Raw genomic sequence first — 23,142 nt, 5'->3', positions numbered from 1 at the left:
CCCTGGAGTTTGGTACAAGCTGTTCAGTATTTTGTACAGTCAATACACCTGCTTAACATTTTTCTAATACTCCCTTCCAGCAGACAATGTGCTTGGCTATACAAACTGAAACAAAAGACAATTTTGAGAAGTTAAAAGCTAGTATAGCATTAATCACTTTAATATGTATTCTAAAACTCTTATCGAATGTTCTAACAAAAAATCTTGCTAAAATGGCTACAAATGTCATCCCCATGGATCAAAGTACTTCTTTCAAAATGTTTTCAAGTATGTGGGAAAAAATAGCTGAACATTGGGACAATGAAACAAAAGATTTGAGAAACAGTATATGCTTGCTAAACAAGAATTATGTTTATTTAGCTAGTGAATCACCTAGAGGAGTAAATTTTCACTTTCATGATAGCAATCTGTCAGGCTTGCAAACACCCAGAAATAGGAATTAAAGTTATTTTAAATGTAGTTATAAAGGTCATAAAAAGTCTGATTTAGACTGAGGTACATTTACTCAAAACTGAGATTCATTGAGTGGTAGCAAACAAACAGTTCCTCAGACAAATGCACTTTTTCAGTATACATGTTACAGAAAAAAAGAAATGTGCATTAACTGGTGGTGTCCACCAAGCTGCATATTAATATTCTCTTACACCAAACAGTTTGAAACAAGGGAAATGTCATTCTAATATAATTTTATGTTACGTTTCATTTGGCTAAACTGCAGCTTAAAGTTGCTTTGCCATATTAAAAGATTACTACAATAATTTCACATGAACATTTAGACTTGAGTTTTACTCCAGGACTAAATATGGCATGATTTGCTTTTAATCTGTTGAATAGCTAAAAACTGACAATTAAAAAAACTACAACAAAGAAAAAAATTAAGTTGAAGCAATGTGAATCTCACATCATTGAACCACTTCTAATGGTTAAATGTTAGTATTTAACAAATTCAAAGAGTTAATGAATCCTTGCATTCGTTCGGTCTCCTGTGCCTTAGCTAGGATGCATAAATACAAAAGACAGCAGATACTGGTAAAAGCTTCAGGACAGAAAGTGCTTGACGAAGGTACAGTTCTCAAGTGTGTTTGGTGAGAGAGTATAAGGGCAGATGCACTGATGAGAACCATTACAAGAAGAGTCAATTTTGTGTTAAAGTGTTCAAAGATGTCACCTTAAGCAGAAAAAAGCTTTAATAACGTCTTCTTAGACATATTAGGCATTTCCAGAGTCTACATCATTAGTGTTGTAATTCTAGCAGGACATCTCCATATAGTTATTGTTTGTTTCTATTCCTCTCCTGAAAGAAAACAAAAACAAAGAAAAATAACATTAATACACATAAACTTTGTTTTCTTCTCACTAGAGCAATAGCATTGCTTGTCATTTCTCTTAAATCAAGCAACTAGCTTTCAAAGAAAAAGCTTTTTCAGAAATCTGAAATACGTAGTTGAAGACAACTTTTTGAAAATAAGGCACTGAAGAAACACAACTATAGGTCAAATTAAAAGGCAAAGATGCTCAAAAAACAGCTATCAAAAACCAAAGGTTTTGTAACATTACTTATAAAAGACTGCCAATAAAATATATTGCACAAAGTGAACTGATTAAGGAATCCAGAGAACCTACAAACGATACAAGAGGTAAATCATCTACTTAATTTGTCAAAAATGCTTTAAATTGATTTAAATATTCGATCTGTCCACTAAATACCTGAAAAGGTGAGGATCATATTCCCAGGTACCTTATTCAAAGCCCACTATAGTAAATGTTTCCATGTGCCTAAGATCAAAAGGTAAAGGAACAAGTTGCACCAGTACCACCACCTCCATGCATCAGTGTTGAGAGAGCAAGTAAAAGATATTTAAAAAGCCATTCATACATTTTTTTAAAAAGTTACTTTTACCAATGAAATGCAAAAACATTAGCAATAGGCTGGGGAAAAAAATGCAAAAACAAATACTTAAATGCATGCCTGAGTTGGAATCAGGCTCGTATTCAGTACCAAGCTGCCACAGCATTATGAGATGTAGCCTTTAATGTAAAGGAAGACAATACACAACATATGTAATAAAAGAAACAATGAACATCTTTCTATGGTTAAAGGCTAAAATACTAACTGCATCTCTAACAGGGACTAACAAAACATTCCTCTATACTACAAGACTAACAGAGGAGTAACTTTTTCAATGCTTTATCACCAATTCTTTATCACCAATTTTCTCTACTTCATTAAACATACAATTACATATGACTTCTAGGAAAAAAACACATCCATGAACTATTTCTTCTTGTCTTCATTACGTATCTTTCTAACCAGAGTGCAGGAAGACACTATTGTTTGACTTCAGGAAACTAAGAAGTTTTCTTCCAATAGCATTTTTTTTTTTAAAAACATGTAAAACTGAGAAGGTTACATAAACGTTTTAAAATGCCTTCATGGAAGATGTGGTTCCCTCCCCCATTTAAAAGAGAACAGAAGTAATTTGCAGTGTTTTTTATTATTATTGCATTACACAGTATGTTATAAATGGAACAAACATAGCAAGGAAAACCAAAATAAACCAGGAGGTATTTGAACCATTTCAAAGCCACTATCTGATATCATATTGAAACTTTATTATGCTAGAAACTATTTAGAAAAAGTGAAAATTAGCACAGGATCACAAATTCTCCCCAGAAGACATTATAATGAAAAGTGTATGTGACACTTAAACTGGTTATTAGTGTACAGCTAATGCTCTAGTCTTCTCCAAGACAGACTCCTGCCTCAAGAACAGTTGCTTCAAGATGAACACGAAAAAAGTAAGGCTTGCACAAAATTCTTGGTCACAGTAATAATCCCACTGTCTCAGCAGCTGCATAATTGAACTTGTACAATCTACAGAACTTCAGTATATTTTAGGAACAACATTCACATTATTCTGCAGTATTTTTCCTAGTTCAGTGATAAGTGACCAATATTGGCATAGTGTTTTTAAAGCGAGATTGATACTATCAGTCATTAATACAAATTGGTATGTTAAGAGTATCTCCAGGCTAAAAAGCACATGATCACTGGCCTCATGCCTCACTATGCATGTAAGGCACGCAAAAATAGCCTGCTCATGTACATCTTAGATTATTGCTGTACTATTAGCAGACATAACCGAAAGGACTGCACAAAGTGCTGAAAACCACTCCTGCAGTACTGTGGTAGCCTATGAAACTGCTATGTTAAATAATGAAGCAGTATTTAAAATATTGATAGCTATACACAGGTAATACCATCAGTTGCCATCCATTTGCAGGTATTATAGATGTAAACACTTCAAGCTGTCTACAAAGCTTCTCTGCATCCCGAACTGCTGCACAGTAAGCTGACCAGCCTTGTATTTCATGCACCCTTGAGCCAAATACACTTCAGTTCAAAAAAATTCACTATAGAAAGGGAATATCCCAACTACCTGCTTCCAGTGGACGAAACAAGGGAGGTTTTACAATTTTCAAGTCCATTTTGAACTCCAGAGAGGAAAAAAGGCTTTAAGAAAAATCAATGCACCTTTCCTGTAGTCTCAAGGTTACATATTACTACACATATATTTAAGCACTTAAAGCAGACTGACAAACCTGACATTTTTCAACATGTGCCAACACTGTTCTTCAGATATATCGGTATCAGTGACATTTGGCACTGTGTACAGCAAAATGAACTGAGGCAAAACCTGATTTCTTCAAAATGCAAGGACAAGACTACGCTCAGAAGCAAACTAGAACCCTCCCCAGCCCTAAGTCAGATCACTCACTAACAACTTCACTTCCTATCTCAAGAAGTATTCCTTTCTTTGTATAAGCAGTTATTATTGACAGAATATCAGAAGACTATATCCCAAGCAGCTTTCCATCATCAGCACAGAGGAAACTTCCAGTGTACTGTCTGGATTGTACCATGTTTCCCTTTTACAAATGATCTTAGTTATTCCTTACATTCAGATGAGCAACATCTTTGCCAAATCTCTCCTCAGCATCCTAGGGTAAAAAGCTTCTCTAGTCAATTCAAGTTGCCTGCCAAAGGCCAGCACAGCCTGCTTCACTTTACAATTTGCCAAAGTGAGGTTATCCAGCTTTAGGTGGAGTTTATGAGCAGGAGTGGAAAGTAATTAGCCATTTGAATTAGAACTATGTGGGAATGCAACAGCTGGTTAGCAGTAACTGCTAGCTATAGACCATGTGGTGAGCAGATTGCACACACGCAAACAACTTGCTACACAAACTGAAAAACCAAATAAAGGTGAACCTAAAGAGGCTCAGGCATTAGAAAGATGTCTCAATCTAGAGTAAATGAAGGTATGAAATGAGCAATGCAGCAACCTGGTCTCAACTGTTAGGCTGACTTATTTCAAAATTTCAGTTCTCTAAATTCAGTGCATTAATCGAATGACCCCAGGCTGAAAAGCAACTGCAGGTAATTTCTCCTCAGATTTAACAATCACTGTGCCAACAAACTTTCAGCCTTCTAACTAACAAAAATGTTTTCTGATCTGATTTGAAACTGCCAAGAAGCATAATGCTGGTTTCTGGATTTTTATTTTTTTCCCCAAAAGTAAGGGAAATGAAAGACTGATTTTTAGCACCACAAATTTAAGTGGTGACTTAACAAAAAGAGCTGCTACAGTCCTCAGCTGAATTTTTCCCTCCATGGTCCCATAAACTGAAGCTTAAAGGTGAGAGGAAGTAGACCTGAAAGGGCTTGTGCTTTTTTTATAGCAGTTGGAGGTACAAACATTTCAAAGTGTCCATTTTGAAATCTATTCAGGATTGCAAACTTGCACAAGCAAATTGCAGATAGCTTCCCCACACGCTCACCTCCAGCACAATCAGCTATACTTGCAAAACAAAGTTTTGCTGAACTCGTGTATCTTGCTAACGTTTAAAACGTTCATGCCTGAAGATGTCTGCTTTGCCCCTCTGTAAGAGGTAGCATTCTTAGAGCAGCTTCAGAAGCCAGCATGTGGCATATCTCAGTTGCTTCGATGCAAACTTTGATTTAATCTTCATGTTCATCTGCAAAGTAAGCTAACATGTCAGACTGCATTTCTGAAGTGAGGTGCTCTGCCAGCTCTGCTGCGTGGGCAGAAACACCTGGCAGAGGACAGAACAGACAGCTGTAGAGGTGGTGAGGAGAAGCCACAGCAAAGTTCATGAAATCTCATTTACTGATGGCATCAGCCTATAATCTGCAGTTTATTGCACCCCAGTCTATTATAGCTGTAACAGCATAAAAATTGACCTTAGTGCTTCAGAACCACAACGAAGAAACTGATTACTGAGAAAACAGAAAATGCTAAAAATAGTTTACCCCATTTACAGAAAGAATGTCACAGCTGTTAACTAAGTACTTTACCAAAACTTTAAAAATTTGCCAAGCAAGAGTCCCTTTCGACTTCTCACTCATCTCTTAAGACATTTATTTCACAACTAGATAAAATACATTTTTCTGAGTAGTACTTCTAGTGAATTCTGGGAATCTGTGAAAAGGTCAGATGAGGAGGATTTCCAGAAGCCTTACATGGACCCAGAAGTTTCTTCTGTGGCAGATATCATCATCTTTTTATTTCTTACTACAACATTCAAACTAAAAGCCACAAATTAAAAATCAACAAAGTCAAAGGAAGTCAAATGAGGCTTTAAAACTCCAGAGCAGTTCCTTCTCCTGGTAAGCCCTATGAATTAATAATCATGAGACCTCGCTGTTGCAGGATCATTTCATGTCCAGATAATAAATAAGGCTTTCTAGCATACAAATGTTAAGAAAATCTACCAAACTTAACTTATTTATCTACTCTTCATAGTCTTTTTTGATGGCATCTTAGTTTATTTCAACCTGTGCAACACCTTAGCGACAGCAAAACTGAAAAATTACAATGGAAGTGGTAAGTAAATTTAAACTTGAGCAGAGCATTGTTAGTGGAGACAGATCATATCATTGTTATACTTTTAAAAAAATTGAATCCATATCTGAATTTCTACAACACACTAAAGAGCAGGGTATGAACACTCAGAAGACATAGGTTGGGAAAGAAACCTAACTAGTTTGAAGATACCATGTGATGACAACACAAAGAAAGGCTCTGCAGAAATCATGCTTGTACTAGAGCTAGGAAAGTCTTTCCAGTCTTGTTTTCCCAGACAGATGTTTTCAGTGATGGATTGGTCAATTCTAACAGCAGTAGCAAATGCTTCCCTCCAGTGCTGTACACATCGAAATATCAGATGTTAATTAGCTACAATACAGCCATTTCAGCAAGCTCATTAAAAAGTTTTTAAAAAAATCAAGTTTCTAGCTCCTCATTACTACTTGTTAACAATGTAAGCAGTGCAATATTGACTTTAGAAGACTGACAATTGATAGCTTTCAAAACTACATCCACAGAAACTGCATCCACTGATGATCACTGTCACAGTGAAAGGAGCAGAAAGATGACTGACACCTTTGTTACTTCTACTCAGAAGCCCACAGACAACAAGATCTTACTTTACTGCTCTGCTAGGGAATCTACAGTAGCCCTGGAAGGGTTATGACATTCAATGCAGGGTCTACAAAATATACTGGGGAAGAATTTCTCAGACTTTCCTTAAGCCTCACCAATCTTTGCAGATGTGTAACTCAAATACAGTCTGCCTGGAGGAAACCGTGAATGTTTTTATCTTGCTTTCTCATTATATTCCATACGAAACTGGAATTAACATGCAAGTTTACATTTTCACAATCAACCATAAGCCTAAGTAGAGAAGCATACAATAATAATTACCACTCTTTATTAAGAACACTATCAGACCCCTGAAAAGGTGTTTAAACAGAAGCTTGGCTCAAACAGCTCATCATTCAATAAAAAAACTTTGTAATACATAATTTTAAATAGATGACTCTAGAGGTTAAAGCCAATCAATTTTCATACAAAACCTCAACAACCTAGTTCAATTGAATGTACAGAAACAGCTTTGCTAGATATCTAAGCTTTGTATGGTTTTAAGCTGACATGGTTTTCCAGCAAAGCACCACTAGCAATCTCTCCTTGATTTTCTCCTAACTAGTCCATCCATAACATGAAATAATGAAATACAGCTGAAATACAGTTTTAGAAAGTCATGCGGGCTGTGACTACCTTATGCAGACATATTACTTCCCACTTCCTGCAAACAGCAGGAAAAAGCACTACTGTTCTAGTCAATTTGTTTTCAGAGTGATCTGAGGAGATGCAGCAGGAAGCAAAAGGCTGCTGCATGTTTTTTTAACAGCTACTAACATACACTCAGGGCTCTGCTTTTGCTCTGGAAGAAGGGATTTAGAACTGCTTTTTTTATCTTATAAAAGACTACTTCGACACAGCATTTAGAAATAGCAAAGTTATCACAGATAACACTCAATTCAAGTTTGATGTCTTGTTTTAAGGATCTACCTTCATATTCAAGAACATCAAAGAATGAGATTCCAAAAATACCTGGTCTCTGAACAGTAAGGTAAACCAGTTAGTTGATATTCCTAGCTTTTCCAATAGAGGTCCCTATCTTACAGGAGAAATTGGTCATTCCAGTCCCAGAGTCAGAGAATTTAATTCCCTTCAGTAAAAAGGACTCTGCAGTCTTCATTCTGCAGGCAGCAACTTCAAGGCAAAAAGGAAGAAGATCCATCTAAGTCTTTCTAAACTAAGACCACCTGTGAGTTTAATTACATTCCAGCTCTTTCATTCAACAGTCCAATACTGGACTTTCTCTGCTGCAGCACCTTTTTTCCTTCCTACAGGAAGGCAGGCCACACCACTACCGTAAACTCTTACATAGTCACTGACACCATTTTTTAATGCTCAGACCACTCTAAACTATCCCCACCCTGTAAAAAATTCTAAGCACAAGCAACTATCTCAGCCACATGCAAAGAAAACACGTACATTTGAAATCTGTATGCCCTTAAGAATTTGTAGGCCATTTTTAGGTATTTCCAAATGACTTCAGATGCTGAAGCAAATGAAGATACAGAAACTATGCATGGCATCACAGGACAAAACTTCTGGATCAATATCTAAATTAACTTTGCTTCAAACAATCCTCTTCTCCCAAGACCAGGGGGTAACATATTAATCTTATGAATGTCAAGGGAGCAAAAAGTCTTCTGATCATACTTTCTGACCATTTTTCTTCCTTAAAAGAGACTTGAGAACTGTAATATCACTGCATTTACAGAGAAGAAACTGTAGATATGCAAGTTCAAGCAAATTGTAAGATAACCTTTAAAACCTCAACAAAAGCATAGAGTAAATGCACAAGTTTCTCACAATGTATTAGAAACCCTGTTTTATTTACTGTTTTGAATGTCCTTTAGACATATCTACACAAACTTAAAGCAGTACTACAGAATAGTACAAATATCATTTAACTACATTTAAGATGTCCATTAACTACCTGTTTTCCTTGACTTGCGCAAGGATTGTGTGTCTATATCAGAATTTGACATTACAAAAATAGCAGCTGAATGGGTTAGAGGAGGAGGGAAGAGTCAGTTTACTCTTAATGGATGTTTTTTCACTTCCCTCCTTCAAGATATTTTTAAGAAATATCTAATCAAGCATAAAGACACCAGTGTCCTAGAGCGGAAAGGAGACATATAACACTATAGTCTGAAATGACTCAACTTATCAGAGAAACAGAAGTTGCATTAGTATCATAATAAATGAGAAAGTAGTAAATTACTCCACTCAAATCAAAGTTCAGCTATATCAGCATCCCTCTTACAAGATATGTACTACAACAGGAAAAAGCTAACATTTTAAATGTTTATTGACCTGCCATTTAAAGGTTTCCTGAAAAGTTATGTAATTTGCATTTGGATTTTTAAACATGAATACATACTGCATTTCCTTTATCCTTCCCTATGGATAACAATTAACTATTTTTCAGGACTACCACATTAACATGACAATTACATGTTACAGTTACTATGTCAGCATTCCACAGTTACATGGGACCATGACCTTTTTTACATTATATTCTACAAACAGCAGAATTCAAGAGGTCCTCAGACAACAGATAGTTATGGTTTAATAAGCCACCTCCTGTGGGTGAAGTTGGAGTACTAACAGCCTTTTTTTTTAGTCAAAACCATGTTAGTTTCATCTACATAGTTATGCACCTGAAATTACTGATTTTTTTGCAACTTTTCTACTGTAATTATGCACTCTTAAATTGTGTTTTTTCTGCTCCTTTTTAAAAAACACCCTTTTCTAACTGTTTTCTCTTTGAAGACAATCCAACAGTTTCAAACAATCTGAATGCAATTATGCATACTTACACCCCAAAGCAGTAGTTCAAACTAAGGACTAACATAATTTCAGATTTCAACATACTACTGACAGACCTAATGAAAGATGGGCAAGATTTCTTTGCTCCTTAGGACTACAGCATTTGCACACTTAAACAGGACACTAACCCGAGCCATAAGAAAACTGAATGATTACTGCACAGATTTGCTTCCAATCCCACTTTTGGGGACATCACCCAGAACAGGGTCACATCAAACAACAGTACACACTGCAGCTCTAATATTTACACTTGAAGTGACTATTCACAATCATTTGGAAGTAACCTTCATCAAATGGCAAAGTTAAGAAAGTTTCATGTTCATCAGACCTATTCACTGCACTTTTACAAGTATACTGCCCTATTTTAATAAAATATACTGATAGGTCATATTGGAAATTAATTATTGATCCCCCTGAGCTGTTAAGATTAAACTTTTACAACCAATTACTTTAAAATAAGTTAGCTGGAATGATGAACAGTTATAAAGTAAATTAAATCCATAAATCACATGCTGTTATGTTTAGATCACTGGCTGTATGAAAGTTTGTTACCACCTCTGTAACAACAAAATACTAACTGAATTTGAAGGAACACGCAAGTGACTCCTGCTGTCTGTGCACTTAATATTTTATTAACAGCCATTAACACATTTTTCATAACAAACACTAGAAACAAAATGATCCCCGAAGCTGCCACAGAAAACAGGCATTTTATACATAGAATATACAGTTTCACTGGCAGTAGAAAGTGCGCTAATTTATATATAGCTCCATAAAAACCTAGACAGCACTATGGAAAGGATTACTCAATTAACCATAAAACAGAGCTTACAATAGTAAGTAATTATTTCTGAGCTATACCTGAATCATGAAGGAGTTAACTGTATGTTTACAGACTGAGGATAGGTTGTTTATATACTGTGTCATAACAGAAGAAGAAACCTAGACATTTTAAATCAACACAAGTGTAAGAGAATAAAGATCATCTCAGTACCTGGCATTAGTTTAATTTGGACTTCCTACATTTTAAGTACATATTAATTTGCTCAAGGCATATCTTAAACCCATTGACAAAAGAAATCTCACTAGATATCCAGCACTAAAATCATTATTTAAGAATTTGTCACAAAAACAAGTTGTACAATGCTGGAGAAGAATCAATGCCTTCTGTGCAAGTACGTTTGTTCTCGTTAGTGCTGGGAAAGGTAGCTGTTTCAGCAGAGAAATGCAGAGCTCACTAGAGTCATATGGAGAACATGTGCTTCACCAAGAATATTACAGGAAATAGCAATGTTCCTTTATTACACAAAATATATATAACCTCTTTGTCATCTAGAGACCTAATAAATGCTGAGTTTAGTAATTTGATTTTTAAGTTTAGCATACACAGAAACACTACTAAAGCCATGCTCCCTCCCCCCATTACATTTCATGGTTTTTAGCTACTACAGAGGAAGCAAAACCACAAATAAACATGCTAGGGCATGTCTGAATTATGACTCCTTTGACAAGTTCTTTCACAAAAGTATCAGCTTTTGAAGCAACCAAGGTATTTGTGAAAGTGTCTTAAATAATCAGAAATTTAAGAAACTTCTGAAACATGAAGGCTATACAGAAACACTATAATCCTTCTGAAACATTATCAAAACAACAATGAAGTTGTATTAAAGCATGAAAACATCAGTTTTCCCCTTATGTAGAATATTAGATATGAATGTGGCCCGATCTCCCATCATCGGGATGGCACAGAAGTAACAATACTGATTTAGGGCAACTGTTTTTTTTAAAAATAAGGAAAAAAATAAGTATATTCAAAAGGCATTATACACACATTCATTCTGCCTCCAAATAAAAACCTTCCAACAATTTATTGCAGAGTTGTGCAATGAAACTACAGACTTGATTTTGGGTATACACGACACCGGTCTAGAGGAGATGCCAAACATATGTTGAAGGATTTGGTATGTTCAAGGGCTAGAATCACTAGACACTATCAGAAACCTAACGGAAGTAAGGAGACAGTGGAGCAGGTGAAATTCTTACACAGCCAGAATAGTGGCAGCTTCAAATAAAAACAAATTCAGCACTTTACAGCCCACAAGTTTCCTAATTTACATAAACCCTAGAGTTTTGGGGTTTTGTTCAGTAGGTGGTGAGACTGATGAACAGAAAGTACTACCACCAAACCCTAGTAATGCAAATTCTTACTTCTGAATACTTGCACATCAACAAACTAGTACAATAGTTCCAGAACCCTGAAACGCTTCTCACCATGAGACAAATCTATTTACTGTTACTAGCAAGCCTGGAAAGAAAAAGAAATACAGCAAAAGTGAATACTGAAGCCAATGGTGAACAGAAGCTTTTTTTTTTTTAGGAGAGGGGTACACAAAACAAACAGAAGTACTAAAAAATACTTTTAAGTAAATACTTTTTTGCCTTTCCCATTTTTCTGAAATACTGACCTCCAGAACTAGTTTTCTCTACAGATTTATCATTGGTATAATTTTCATCACAGAAATTAACTTTTTAATTGCACTATCACAATTGTCCAAAAAATAATTCTGACACTGTACGAAGTCATCACTGTATATCACTCGTACATTTCACAAACTTAAAAAATACAAATTGAATCAATAGGAAAACCTACTTTTCACAGTAATCTTGCTGTTAAAATTTTGTTAAAACAATTTGAATTGAAATGTTTTTTTTAAATAAAGGAAGTTTCTTCAGAAATTTCATGCCTTTCTAATGACATACAGAGAAATGTAAAAAAATCTAAACTAGAAGACTTCAGTTAATGCACTCAATTCAGGTTTTGTTTACTTTGAAAGTAAAACATCAGAAGTCAGCTTATGCATGCCCACATTAGTATTGTGGTTAAACATGTAACTGTTGTTTTGTTAACACAGGTAAAAATTTACATCTTTTCAGTACAAGCTAGTTGTATCAAGTACATACACCTTGGGGAAAAAGCATCACTTTCTGATTCAACCCTCACACCCAGAGATTTCAGTCGTATGAAACAAGCTTACCAAAAGTAGAAAAAACAGGAGAGCTACTATAATACTGATTTCTTACCCTACGCATGGCTTCCTCCTCCTCTTGACGCTTTTCATAATGTGCAAAGTCATCAAAGATTGAGGTGGTATGCTTGAAAGTAGCAATTATTTTAAGCACTTGCTTGGCTTTTTCTAGGGGTACTTCTTGAGTGTCCCTCGAATTGGTAACTGGTTTGTTGTCATTGTTTTCCAAGCGAATATGCCGCAGTTGGTTATTGGGAACGTCTTTGACAAAGATCCATTTGACATCAAACTTGCCCTTCCACTTATCCTGAGACCAGACACCAGCATACGCATTGTAGTCCACAACAGACTTCATCTCAGCCACTCCACAAAAGTGTCCACTGCCATTCACACTGAAGAGTAAATAGAGTGGGCCTTTTCCATTCAAGGAACGGTAAGCAGCATCCAAGCGCTTATTACCATGTTCAGTACTACACCAGATAGAGTACTTAATGGAACGATGAATATCGTCCTCTGAATAACTTTTGATTATAAACACACGTCCATTCTTCAGGTTCCAATCGAAGTCTTTGGGATTGTAGTTGTTTATGGCCTTTAGTTTCTCCAGCACTGGGTGCACTTCCACACCAGAAGGTGAGGAGCTGACGGATACAACGCCTAAACCAAAGTTTTCAGTACCAGCTCCGTTGTTCTGGCTGAAGCCCACCCCCCTATTACGAGGTGCTACCCAGCGGTTTTGCAGCTGTTGCTGCTGCAACTGGTGAGGCTGGGCCTGCTGCTGAGGTCCTTGTTGCTGTTGTGGTTGCTGTGGCTGAGGCTGCTGTTGAGGCAGTTGGCTTTGCACCAGTGGTGGTGGTTGAATTAATGGCTGAGGCTGCTGGATTATAGTCTGAGGAGGCAGTACTGGTTGGGCTGGGGGTGCTTTTACCACTGACCCTTTGTCATCCCAAGTTCCAATATTCATGTTGTGTTTTATAGGTGGGGGTGGTACAGCAGGGCCCCCAATGCCCACGTTACCTTTAGGCTTGAGTTTTGGCTGAGGTTTAGCAGGCTTCCTTGCAATGGCAGCCCACGAGGTTGGTTTAGGTGCTGAACTGCTAACTGGGGGCACACTGTTGGCTGCAATGCTTGTCATACCTGTACTGCTCAGAGCTGAACCTACAGTTTTTGTTACAGCAGCCGTCATATCTCCACCGATTTTCAGTCCAGTCATGCCTTGCTCGATGCTGCTAATACCAGGCACCTTGCTCAGAGTATCACTGCCAAATCCAGCCTGTCCATCTGCTATGGCTCTCCCAAGAGAACTAGGTGGATAGCCATAGCTGCTGCTGTAAGCAGAGCTTTGCGTTGATTGTCCCTGAGATCCACTCGTCCCCCATGTAGAGAAGTCTGCATTCCCAGGAAAAAAATTAAATCCATGCTGCCCAAGAAACGGAGGGGTATTTCCTAATGCCCCAGGTTGACTAAATACACCATCAGGTATGTAATGATGTTCACCATTACTCATCTGTCCATAAGTTGTCAAGTATGGCATTGGAGGGTCACCTGCAGTTGACCATGCTGCTTCGCCTAAGGAGTACGGAAATCCAATGGATGGAGCATAATAACTAGGCATATATGGGTCTGACATTGGTGGATAGCTGTTACTCTGCAAGAAAATAAAACAAAAGATCAGCAATACAGACTATATCCACAAGACAAAAAAAATCTAATACCATCCAAAATGTTTTTACGGATTATATGAATCAAATTACACTTTCACCACTCCTCACAGGTAACAAACATGAATAAAATACCTGTTAGAAGTTGCCATTTTTTCCACAAAACATTTTAAAAAACAAGTCATTACAGTAGTTTCATAAGCGGAGAGGCGTATCTGCAACTAGGATTTAAAGTTTTGCTATTTTGTGGTGGTTTTTTTTTTGTCAGATTTCTCACTTTTAATAGTAGACAACTGCAGGAACATGATGGCAGAAAGGATACAAGGATGTTTATTTGTTTCAGGAGAAACAATACTCAAACCATAACATTTCCCTTAAGTATTATTTGTGGTCTAGAAGAACAAAGTTTACTGGCTAAATACAAATACCAAGATTCCCTGGAAATCACAACAGTTATTTCTTTATGTGAGAAAGCACCAAGACACTTGAAAGAATACCCCCCCATGTAACTTCTGATGTTGTTTTGGAAAAAATATGGCACAATCATCATCCAGCTGACACCTCCTTAATATCACACTACTTGATGAAATGGGAAAGCCGGAAAAATTCTCAAAAGCCTTTTAATAATTTGCCCTTTCGCCATCTCTCAAGGCAGTCACAACATATAAAGTTAACTTAATGAATATTAACTTCTGACTATAGAGACAACTCACAGCTCTGAAAACAAGTCATTAGCTTTCTGGCAGAAGTGTTATACCAAGCCATAGTAATATTAAACTTCAATCTATTATACCATTAACTATGAGATACTCCTCCTACCAATGTCGAAGGAAATCATGTCCATGCAGTTAATATTTCCTCAGAGCCAATGAAACTGTTGTTTTGAACTTAATCTAAAATATGATTAATTCATTGTAAATTTAAGGTGTGGGCTTTTGCTTTGGTTTTTGAGTTTATTTTAAGCTTCTTGTAATTGGATCTTTCTGAAGTAAGAACACAAGATCAGGAGACATCAGAACATGCTTTTCAACTGAATCTTTTCCAGAATTTAAGACAACTTAACCTGTTTAAGATATGATAAGATGTAAAATTGTATTTCAACAGGTACTCAGACAAGTAAGTAATCCTAATGAGCATCAAATTAGGCCTGGGAGTCCACTGAATTAGAAAGTTAAATTCAAGAAAGTAATGTTCACTTACCTGATTTGTCTGACTACTTAGATATGGCTCAAAATCATCATCATTTACTGCATCCTTTTGATGAATCGAACCGTTTTGTACTGAAACTAAAAGTAAATCTGTATTAGGTATACTCTCTGGAAATCTATCACACACTTTCAATCTAGGTAACACTTCTTAATCACCTGTGCACTGAAACACCTCTCCTTATGCTTTGAGACTGAATATATTATCATTAAGCACCACATTGCCAATTTAAAGAAAATAGTTCATTTTGTCTCTAAGTCCCCCGATTACATCTCAGGAGAGGCCTGGAAAGACTGCAACCAGAACAGACTATTCCTGTCTGTGGAGTTTCCTCCTTCCTGAAAGAGGAATTTTCCTGAACTCCACAGACAAAAAACTACAGTCACACCTTATTTGCATGGGCAATAAATCCAGCGTTTCCAGAAGTACCAGACCAAGTGCATATGTACAGACCAACCAGACCACACATTCAACAGGTTGAGGGAAAGCTGCAACATGTGTTTTTCTCTTGCTGAAAGTAAAGTCAATAACCCACCAAGACAACAGGGAAGAGCTATTCCAGCTGTTTAATTTTGTAATTGCTAAATAACTATTATACTATACTAAATTAGCAGCATCTCCAAAGTTCAGAGGGGACAAGGCAAGACATAAGAAAGAACTAAAGTCCCCAAGGGTGATTACAATCCTTTCCCAGCATGTGCGCCACTGCACACTGGGAATCTCACCTACCTGCTCTTCTTAGCCTATTACTTCTCATTTCATCTAAGGCATTACACCTACCTGGGATTTTGCAGCTCCCAAATTATTTGAAGCATCTCTCAACTCCCCCTCCCAAGTTATTATTTAAACAAAGTCAAATTGCACAAATTTCTACTAAACTCCACCGTTTCCCATGGTGCAAAGCAGAACAGGCATTTAAATAAGGCTGTTGATTTGAAATTATACAACTTCAATCTGAGAAGATAAAGAACTTCTCAAAAAGAAGTGACTTTTTCTGAATACCTTTTCTGTTGTTTTTATTAGTAGGTTCAGTGAAAACAAGTTTTAGAGTAATCAGTAAGGTGCACTGCAAATCCATGACAGCAGAAGTTCCAGTAGATTTTCTGACAAATGGAAAATCTGAGTTATGAGTTGACTCCTGTTTCCCTCTTTTAGCAAATGCTTCTGAAAAGTATATACAACCACATAACTAAACTTTCAGCTTTGTTGTAGCCAGTTTTTAAAGAGCATCTTTTGTTGCTTGGTTGTGTTCTTCCCTCCCCCAAAGTTCACACTGCAAACCAAGCAGTACTTGGACCATGTCACTTCCTAGTTTTTTCACATTTGATTTCAATAACTCAAACTATCTTCAGGGAATTAAACTAGATGAAAAAATAACAATGGAATAGACAATCATAAGAAATAACCAAAATTCTGGAAAAATATATTAATTTCAGACAGCAGTAACAAGAGCTGAAAAGTCATGATTTAACACAGAACAATAAAAGATTTGTTCCAAAGCAAATACCTGGGGAGGAGGGAAGCAACTCGCACCTTGTATATCTCCCAGGGGTTTTAAAAGTCAGAACACTTGACACTTCAATTGCTACATATTGGCACAGTGTTTGCATACTAGCTACAACCAACTATGACCAGCAATGGTGAGCATTATTAAAACAAGATATAAAAATACTTCTAAATTAAGTAACAACTTAAGTTAATATTACTGCTTTATTTTGTTCTCCCCCATAAATAAGGGGTTTCAGTTCTGGCCATTAATCATCCTGAATTTAAACACAATGGAAACACACTGATGAGCTGGAACACTATATTCCTTTTTATGTTTGGCCCAGTCACACCAGAGGATGATCCTCAAAGTCTTTTCTCCATGCCACATCCATTGCTTATTCTTAACCAAATAGCATGGACAGCAAAATTTTCAAATACAATTTTCTTCTAATAGAAAAGTAAATGGAGGGATAAGCGTCTTAAAAGCATGCAGCCACAAAAAAAGGGAATATACAAGCATGTCAAGACTGGAACCCTATCAAAATTAATCTCTTTATACTAATGAGCATCTGCCATGTTTGTTTCAGAGGCATCTAAAGATAACAATTATTTTTGGTCAGCCATGACACAACATAGAATGCTATTGTAAATGTATTTCCTTTCTTATCCATTCTGTATTGAGATCTTAAGTCAGTGACAAAATAGTTCCACACTGCCATCTTTACTATTAAATGTATACATTCCCCAGTGAAATGGCATGACTAGAAGTGTTTCTTCAGCTTTCCATTCTAACTTTACATAACATGTTAATCATGAAGAATGTAGCCCACACACAGATTTAACAAGAGCAAACAGATTAAGATGCATGCCTTATACCCCAGACCTCACATTAAGTGTTCCAACTGAACAGGGCAGTGATGAAAAACGCTAATGGAAGCTAATCTACAGTTACTAAAAATATCTGTATCAATCCAACCCTGAAAATACTGTATGCTTCCGCAAACAGTGAAAACATACAATGTAATTAAATGTTGTGAAGAAACAACTCATCAAATAAAGGAACTTAAAGCTTATGCTCTTTTAACTGCCACTATCCTTTGAATAACCACTTGCAAAATGTGCAAATGATGGCCAAAGGCATAAGAATAAAATTTTCCTTAGAAGAAGCCATTATACCTTGATTAATGTGGAAAATGAGTCCTAAAATAAACAAGTAACATTTCATTCTTGCTTTAAAACTAATCCTATGTTTAAGCCTCCTACAAAACCAGAAAGATATATACATATATATGTAAACAAAAGTCAGCACTTTCCTATCGTAGGTGTGATACAATGGCATGAACAAAAGAAAGGGAAAGAGGGAGCTTGGGGAACACCAGGTCCCTATCACCCTCATCTTAAGACACCACTTGATTGTTATCAGTTCTGATGTTTCATGTCAACAGTACAGCATTTGACAAACAGAATAAGAAAACTTTCAAGATAAGATAATTGACTGGTTTAAGTCTCTGAAATACTGGAATTAACATCCAGCAGATTGATAGTACTGTTCTACGCCCTACAACTTCAATCCCACACATTCTGGTCAAAGCACAAAAGCACATTACGCCAACTTTTAATTAACTAGAACAAAGCATTAACAACATTTTACTAGACAATACAAATCAGCTACTTCTATCATTTGCAGGCTTAGTATTTTTATTTCAATATAAATACTTTCTATTTACATGCATACACCCATTCAACTGCCTATTCTCAATCTCTCATATGCTCTATCAGCCCATGCAAACAGTAACCTTTTCACCATCCTTTTCAGCATCATCATTCTTATGCATAGAATCAAATTTAGATTAGTCTGTTGACTCAGACTAATCACATCTTCCCTCAAAGCCCCTTTAAGCTGGGACTATATCGTGACACCTGAAAAAGATTAGTCTGCTAACATGTGGACAGTACGGATTTCTGCTACTGACATATCCTCTTGATTGAGTCTCTGATACAAAGACGACTATTTGTGCTACCCTGTGCCACCATCTTCAATCTCCTAGCCCTTTAATCTAAGGCTAAATCATAAGTCAGATTCATAAATTATTTGCTTTAATGTATATTTCAACAGAATTGAGCTGATTATTGGTTTGTTTCACTACAATTTTCATTGAGATCATATTCCCACCAGCAGCCTACATATATATACATTTAATAGGATGCATTCCGCAAAAATCCAAATTTAAAAAATGCAAAAACCTTTTTATTTAGAAATTTATGAGCTGCATTTTGATCCACACATTCTGAAGTATTTACAAATTACAGCACAAAAAAATGCTAACATAAGTCAGTAAAGTTGACTTGTTTTCCTTATTGAACAAACTGCAAAACAGCATCCGAAACAGAGATGCTTAATACTTCCACTCTCAATTCATATATATGGAGTACAGTTCAGAAAACCACTTGTAAGATTCTCTAGTAGATGCATCTTAATAACCTCAGAAAAAAGCTTAGTGTAATTCAAAGAACAGGAAGCCACAAACTACTTGCTAACATGGAACTGACTTTTCTTCTCATTTAAGAGCAACATGAAAGACAAACAACTGTTTTAAAGAGACAGAAAGAGTTAAAAGCTCCATAAGTATTAGAATATGAGAGAACATAAGAGTATGACCAAACAGGTTCATTTTTCTCTGAATGCATGTCACAATTAAAAGGGAACAGGCCAAATGCAACAAGATTCAGGAACCACGTCAACACATAAGTGACATATACAATAAGAAGCAGATATTCTGTTGTCCTGTCTGTGCAGATTAAGTAAACCGTGGATAACATTAAATGACAGTTCACAGAGAACAATTAGATTAGTTCAGGTAATGAACAGCATTGGCAAGAAGTACACAAGTTCCAAAAAATGGTTCCATTCTGCATACAGAAATAACAAGCATATTGAATACATCATGCAGGTAGCTGTTTGCATATTATTCTACAGCCCAGCTTAGTGAGCAGGTAAAAAAAAATAAATGGGCACAAGTGTACTGATTAAATAAAAATAAATCCCAGATAAATTATTTTGAGATCAAAGATAAATCCCAGACCAGAAGTAAATTGTAAGATATAATCTGAGATGCTGTCTAGGACAGACTTGCCAAGTATTTTTGAGGGAAGAATATTAAGTCGTTGTTTGTTTCTGTGGGAAGGAAGAAACCCCGATTAGTATGTTATTTAAAAACTAAGATGTGGACAGAAATATGAAAAAGAAGAAAAGCAAAGGGCCTAGAAAAACTAAGAAAACATTCTTGACTGACTAATACTAAAGTGAAAAGCCAAGAAATTTTCTGAAAATAAGGAGGGTGATCTGTTTTGCTCAAGGATATGAGTAACTAAATAGTCACGTGGCTGTTATCTCTCAAGCTGAGGAAGCTGTTCAAAGACTCTTCCTGATGATTCTAGTAAACTGATTCTATTCACTCTACAGAAAGACCCAAGGTATACCGTTAAAGAGATTATACAAACATATCACAGAACATCAGCTAAAAATAAATAGCTATGTTATCTGCTTACTCCTGACATTAATCTTCATCTGCAAAATAAAACATTTTAAATTGATGTGCCATTGTGCAAGAGTAAAAATGCTAGGAAATAATATTTGGCACACCATTTCCTGTCATCTTGCTCTGAAATAAGACATCCTATAGCTGCATTCTCTTCCCATAATTCTCAGGACACATTAACCTCCACAAACAACAAGATCAGAGATTTACACAAAATTACAAAGAATCAACTTACCTTTATTTCCCTGTCCTTTAGGTCTCTGTATATAGGAAAGGGGGGAGGGAAGCAAAAAAGAAAAGTTCAGTTAGAATCCTCAGATGTTTACTTCAGGATATCTCCATTTATTTGCTAGTTCTGTTCTTTTCAATTTAAATATAAATTCAAACTATTATAAAAACATGCTGATATACAAACCCAACAAAACTGTTTTAAAATTGAAAGAATTTCACAGAAAACCATTAAAGTATTCTACAGTCTTTTATAGCATGTGAAGCTTAACTGGTGGTGAAAGCGTGAAGAAATGAATTTTGATTGCCCCTCCTTGAGAAACATAAGCAATAAACATAGCATAAACTGAAACAGAGGAAGTTAGCTTAAGATCACTGCCAGTGCTAGAACTTCATTATGATACGTCATCTTTAGAATTGACTTAAGGTTATTTATCAGAGAAAAAACCTACCGTGTCTTGCCTTTGAGATATACAAAAGCATATAAATACACAGTAATATTGCAAGCTGAACTACAAGCTGTACATTCTTCATTTAGGCAATTACATTAAGTCTCTACACTTTCACACACGGAAATACCTTAAGGAGAATTTTTTTTTCCAGGATTAGGCATTACAAAACACTGTTAATCTGTCATGCACTAAGAATCACTGTAACAGTACAAATCACAGTATCCTTAATTCCTCTACAGCAAAATAAAACAGCTTAAAGACAGAAACAACTACTAACCCTGAGAATTGAATTCATCTCCTCATATATGTACAATTAAGCATGAGTGGGTCCCCTGGCTCCATCACTCTAGCAATTTTTAGTCCTGAAAGACTGGGTTATTTACTGGTTTGAAAGTTTAGGGTAGGTTAGAGATAACCACCTCCATCTTGCTTTCACATGCATCTGTCTCAGAGTTAGGTGCCTGTTTAACACAGCTCCATCTAAAGCTGCATTGGTTAGTCACTCCCCTCTCCTCAAACCAGAAAAAATATCTGTAATATTAAAAGCCCCAGCTGTATCTTCTTTTGTGATATATCTCATCCAGGCACGCAAGGATCAACAAGAGACATGAAACTAAAAGAAAGTCGAGAAGCAGCAGGCCCCACAGAAGAGAGGGAAGCAGTGAAAAGCTAAGAGACCACTGAGCTAGAAATAAGTGCATAAAAGGAAACCGGAGAGCATGCAGAGGGACAAAAGAAGCAAAACACTAAAGGCACACAGGGAAAATAAAAGAGGGAAGGAGGCTGCAGAGAGAAAACTTTTGGGGAGTGGCAGAGGCCCGAGGAGGAAGCGGAGAGTAAGGCAGAAAAGCACGCACCGAGAAAAGAAGAGCAGCAGAAGCCTAGCAAAGACTAGTTAAAAATAAAAAAAAACACAACCTCGCAGGCCCGGGAAGGATCGCAGCACAGCGACTGGGAAGAAACGGAGGAGAGCGAGTGGAAGGAGCGGAGGCCGCCAGGAAGGAAGAGAAAGCAGCGAGGCCCGAAAGGAGGAAAGGTGGGTGAGGAGAGAGAAAGAGAAGCGTGGAGAGCGAGGATGCGACAGCAGCAGCCGCAAAACGCTAGGAGGGCGGCACGGAGGCGCCTGGGGAGCGGGGCGAGGAGCCCGGGAGGGCCCGGGCACACAAAGCCGCCGGGCAGGGGGGCCCCGCGGGCCTGGGGAGGCGGAGCGGGGCGGATGGGCGGCTATAAATAGGGGCTGCGGACGGGCCCGCCAGCCCGGCCCCGGCCGCCCGCACAAGCCCATGGCGGCCGGGGAGAGCGGGGAGGGAGGCGGCCGCCGCCCCGGCGCCGGGGAAGAGGTACCGGAGGCAGCCGGGAAGGAGAGGGAGAAGGGGAGGGAGGGCAGGCCGGTACCTGGTCGACGCTGGTGGCTGACATTCTTCACGGGGAGCCGCGATCCCCTCGCTCCGCCTGGGCCTCGAGTGGTCGCTCGCACGCCGCCCGCCCCCTCCTCCTCCTCCGCCTCCTCCTCGTTCTCCTCCCCGCCGCCTGATTGTCCCCGCAGGAGGCAGCCGGCCGGCCGGACGCAGCGCCGCTTCCCCCCCCTGCTCCCGTTCCGGGCTCCGCTTCCCCACAATGGCGGACGGGCTCCGGCTCCCACTTCCGCTCGGCGGCGCCCTGACCTTCCGCTCCCCCTCCGCCGGCGGCGCCGCTGACCTTTCCCTCCCCGGCCCCGCCTCCATGTCACGTGGGGGGCGGGGGGGAGCGGCGACGCGCTGCCAGCGGCTTAGATGGCGACCGGGAGGGGGCAGCGCGCATGCGCTGGGCCCCCCGTGCCCGCCTGGAGCCGCGCGGTGCGCATGCTCGCCGGGGACAGCTGGGGAAAGTTGATGGTGACGGGCTCCGCGCTACTGCGCATGTGCAGAGCGGCGCGGGCGGGGTGGGGGGGAGAACAGGGCGCATGCGCGGGGAGCAACCGGTTGTGGCGGTTGTGGGGCGGGCCCGTATCCCAGTCCTAGTCCCACTCCCAATCCCAGTTCCTACCCCAATCCCAGCCAGCCCAGGCCCTGAAGCCCCTCAGTTGAAGCACCTCTTCTGACAGGAGCCCCTGCTGCCAGTGCCCTCCCCCCCCCCCGCCTCATCGCCCTTAGCAGCAACACCAAAATTTGGTGTGAGAGTGACCATGCGTTTCTCACTTGGTTAAACGCAATGTTAACGTGTATGGCTACTTT

General features: G+C 38.3%; 1 protein-coding gene across 2 annotated transcripts; it reads right to left on the bottom strand.

Annotated features, from left to right (window-relative positions):
- Nucleotides 1-327: 327 nt before the first annotated feature.
- YTHDF3 (YTH N6-methyladenosine RNA binding protein F3) lies at nucleotides 328-22,620 on the bottom strand. 2 transcript variants are annotated; one of them, XM_035553182.2, is made up of 5 exons: nucleotides 22,325-22,620; nucleotides 20,485-20,509; nucleotides 15,217-15,302; nucleotides 12,411-14,003; nucleotides 328-1,294 (listed from the first exon to the last, which is right to left on the bottom strand). In XM_035553182.2, the coding sequence occupies exons 1-5, from the start codon at nucleotides 22,346-22,348 to the stop codon at nucleotides 1,271-1,273; spliced, it is 1,752 nt and encodes a 583-aa protein (XP_035409075.1). In that variant the 5' UTR covers nucleotides 22,349-22,620; the 3' UTR covers nucleotides 328-1,270. The 2 variants fall into 2 exon arrangements, with proteins under 2 accessions (XP_035409075.1, XP_035409076.1); XM_035553183.1 differs by lacking the exon at nucleotides 22,325-22,620 and adding an exon at nucleotides 21,207-22,133.
- Between the last annotated feature and the right edge of the window lie 522 nt (nucleotides 22,621-23,142).

This window comes from Cygnus atratus, chromosome 2 (genome assembly GCF_013377495.2).
Source record: "Cygnus atratus isolate AKBS03 ecotype Queensland, Australia chromosome 2, CAtr_DNAZoo_HiC_assembly, whole genome shotgun sequence".
Lineage (NCBI taxonomy): Eukaryota > Metazoa > Chordata > Aves > Anseriformes > Anatidae > Cygnus > Cygnus atratus.
This window is presented reverse-complemented; position numbering and strand designations above follow the sequence as displayed.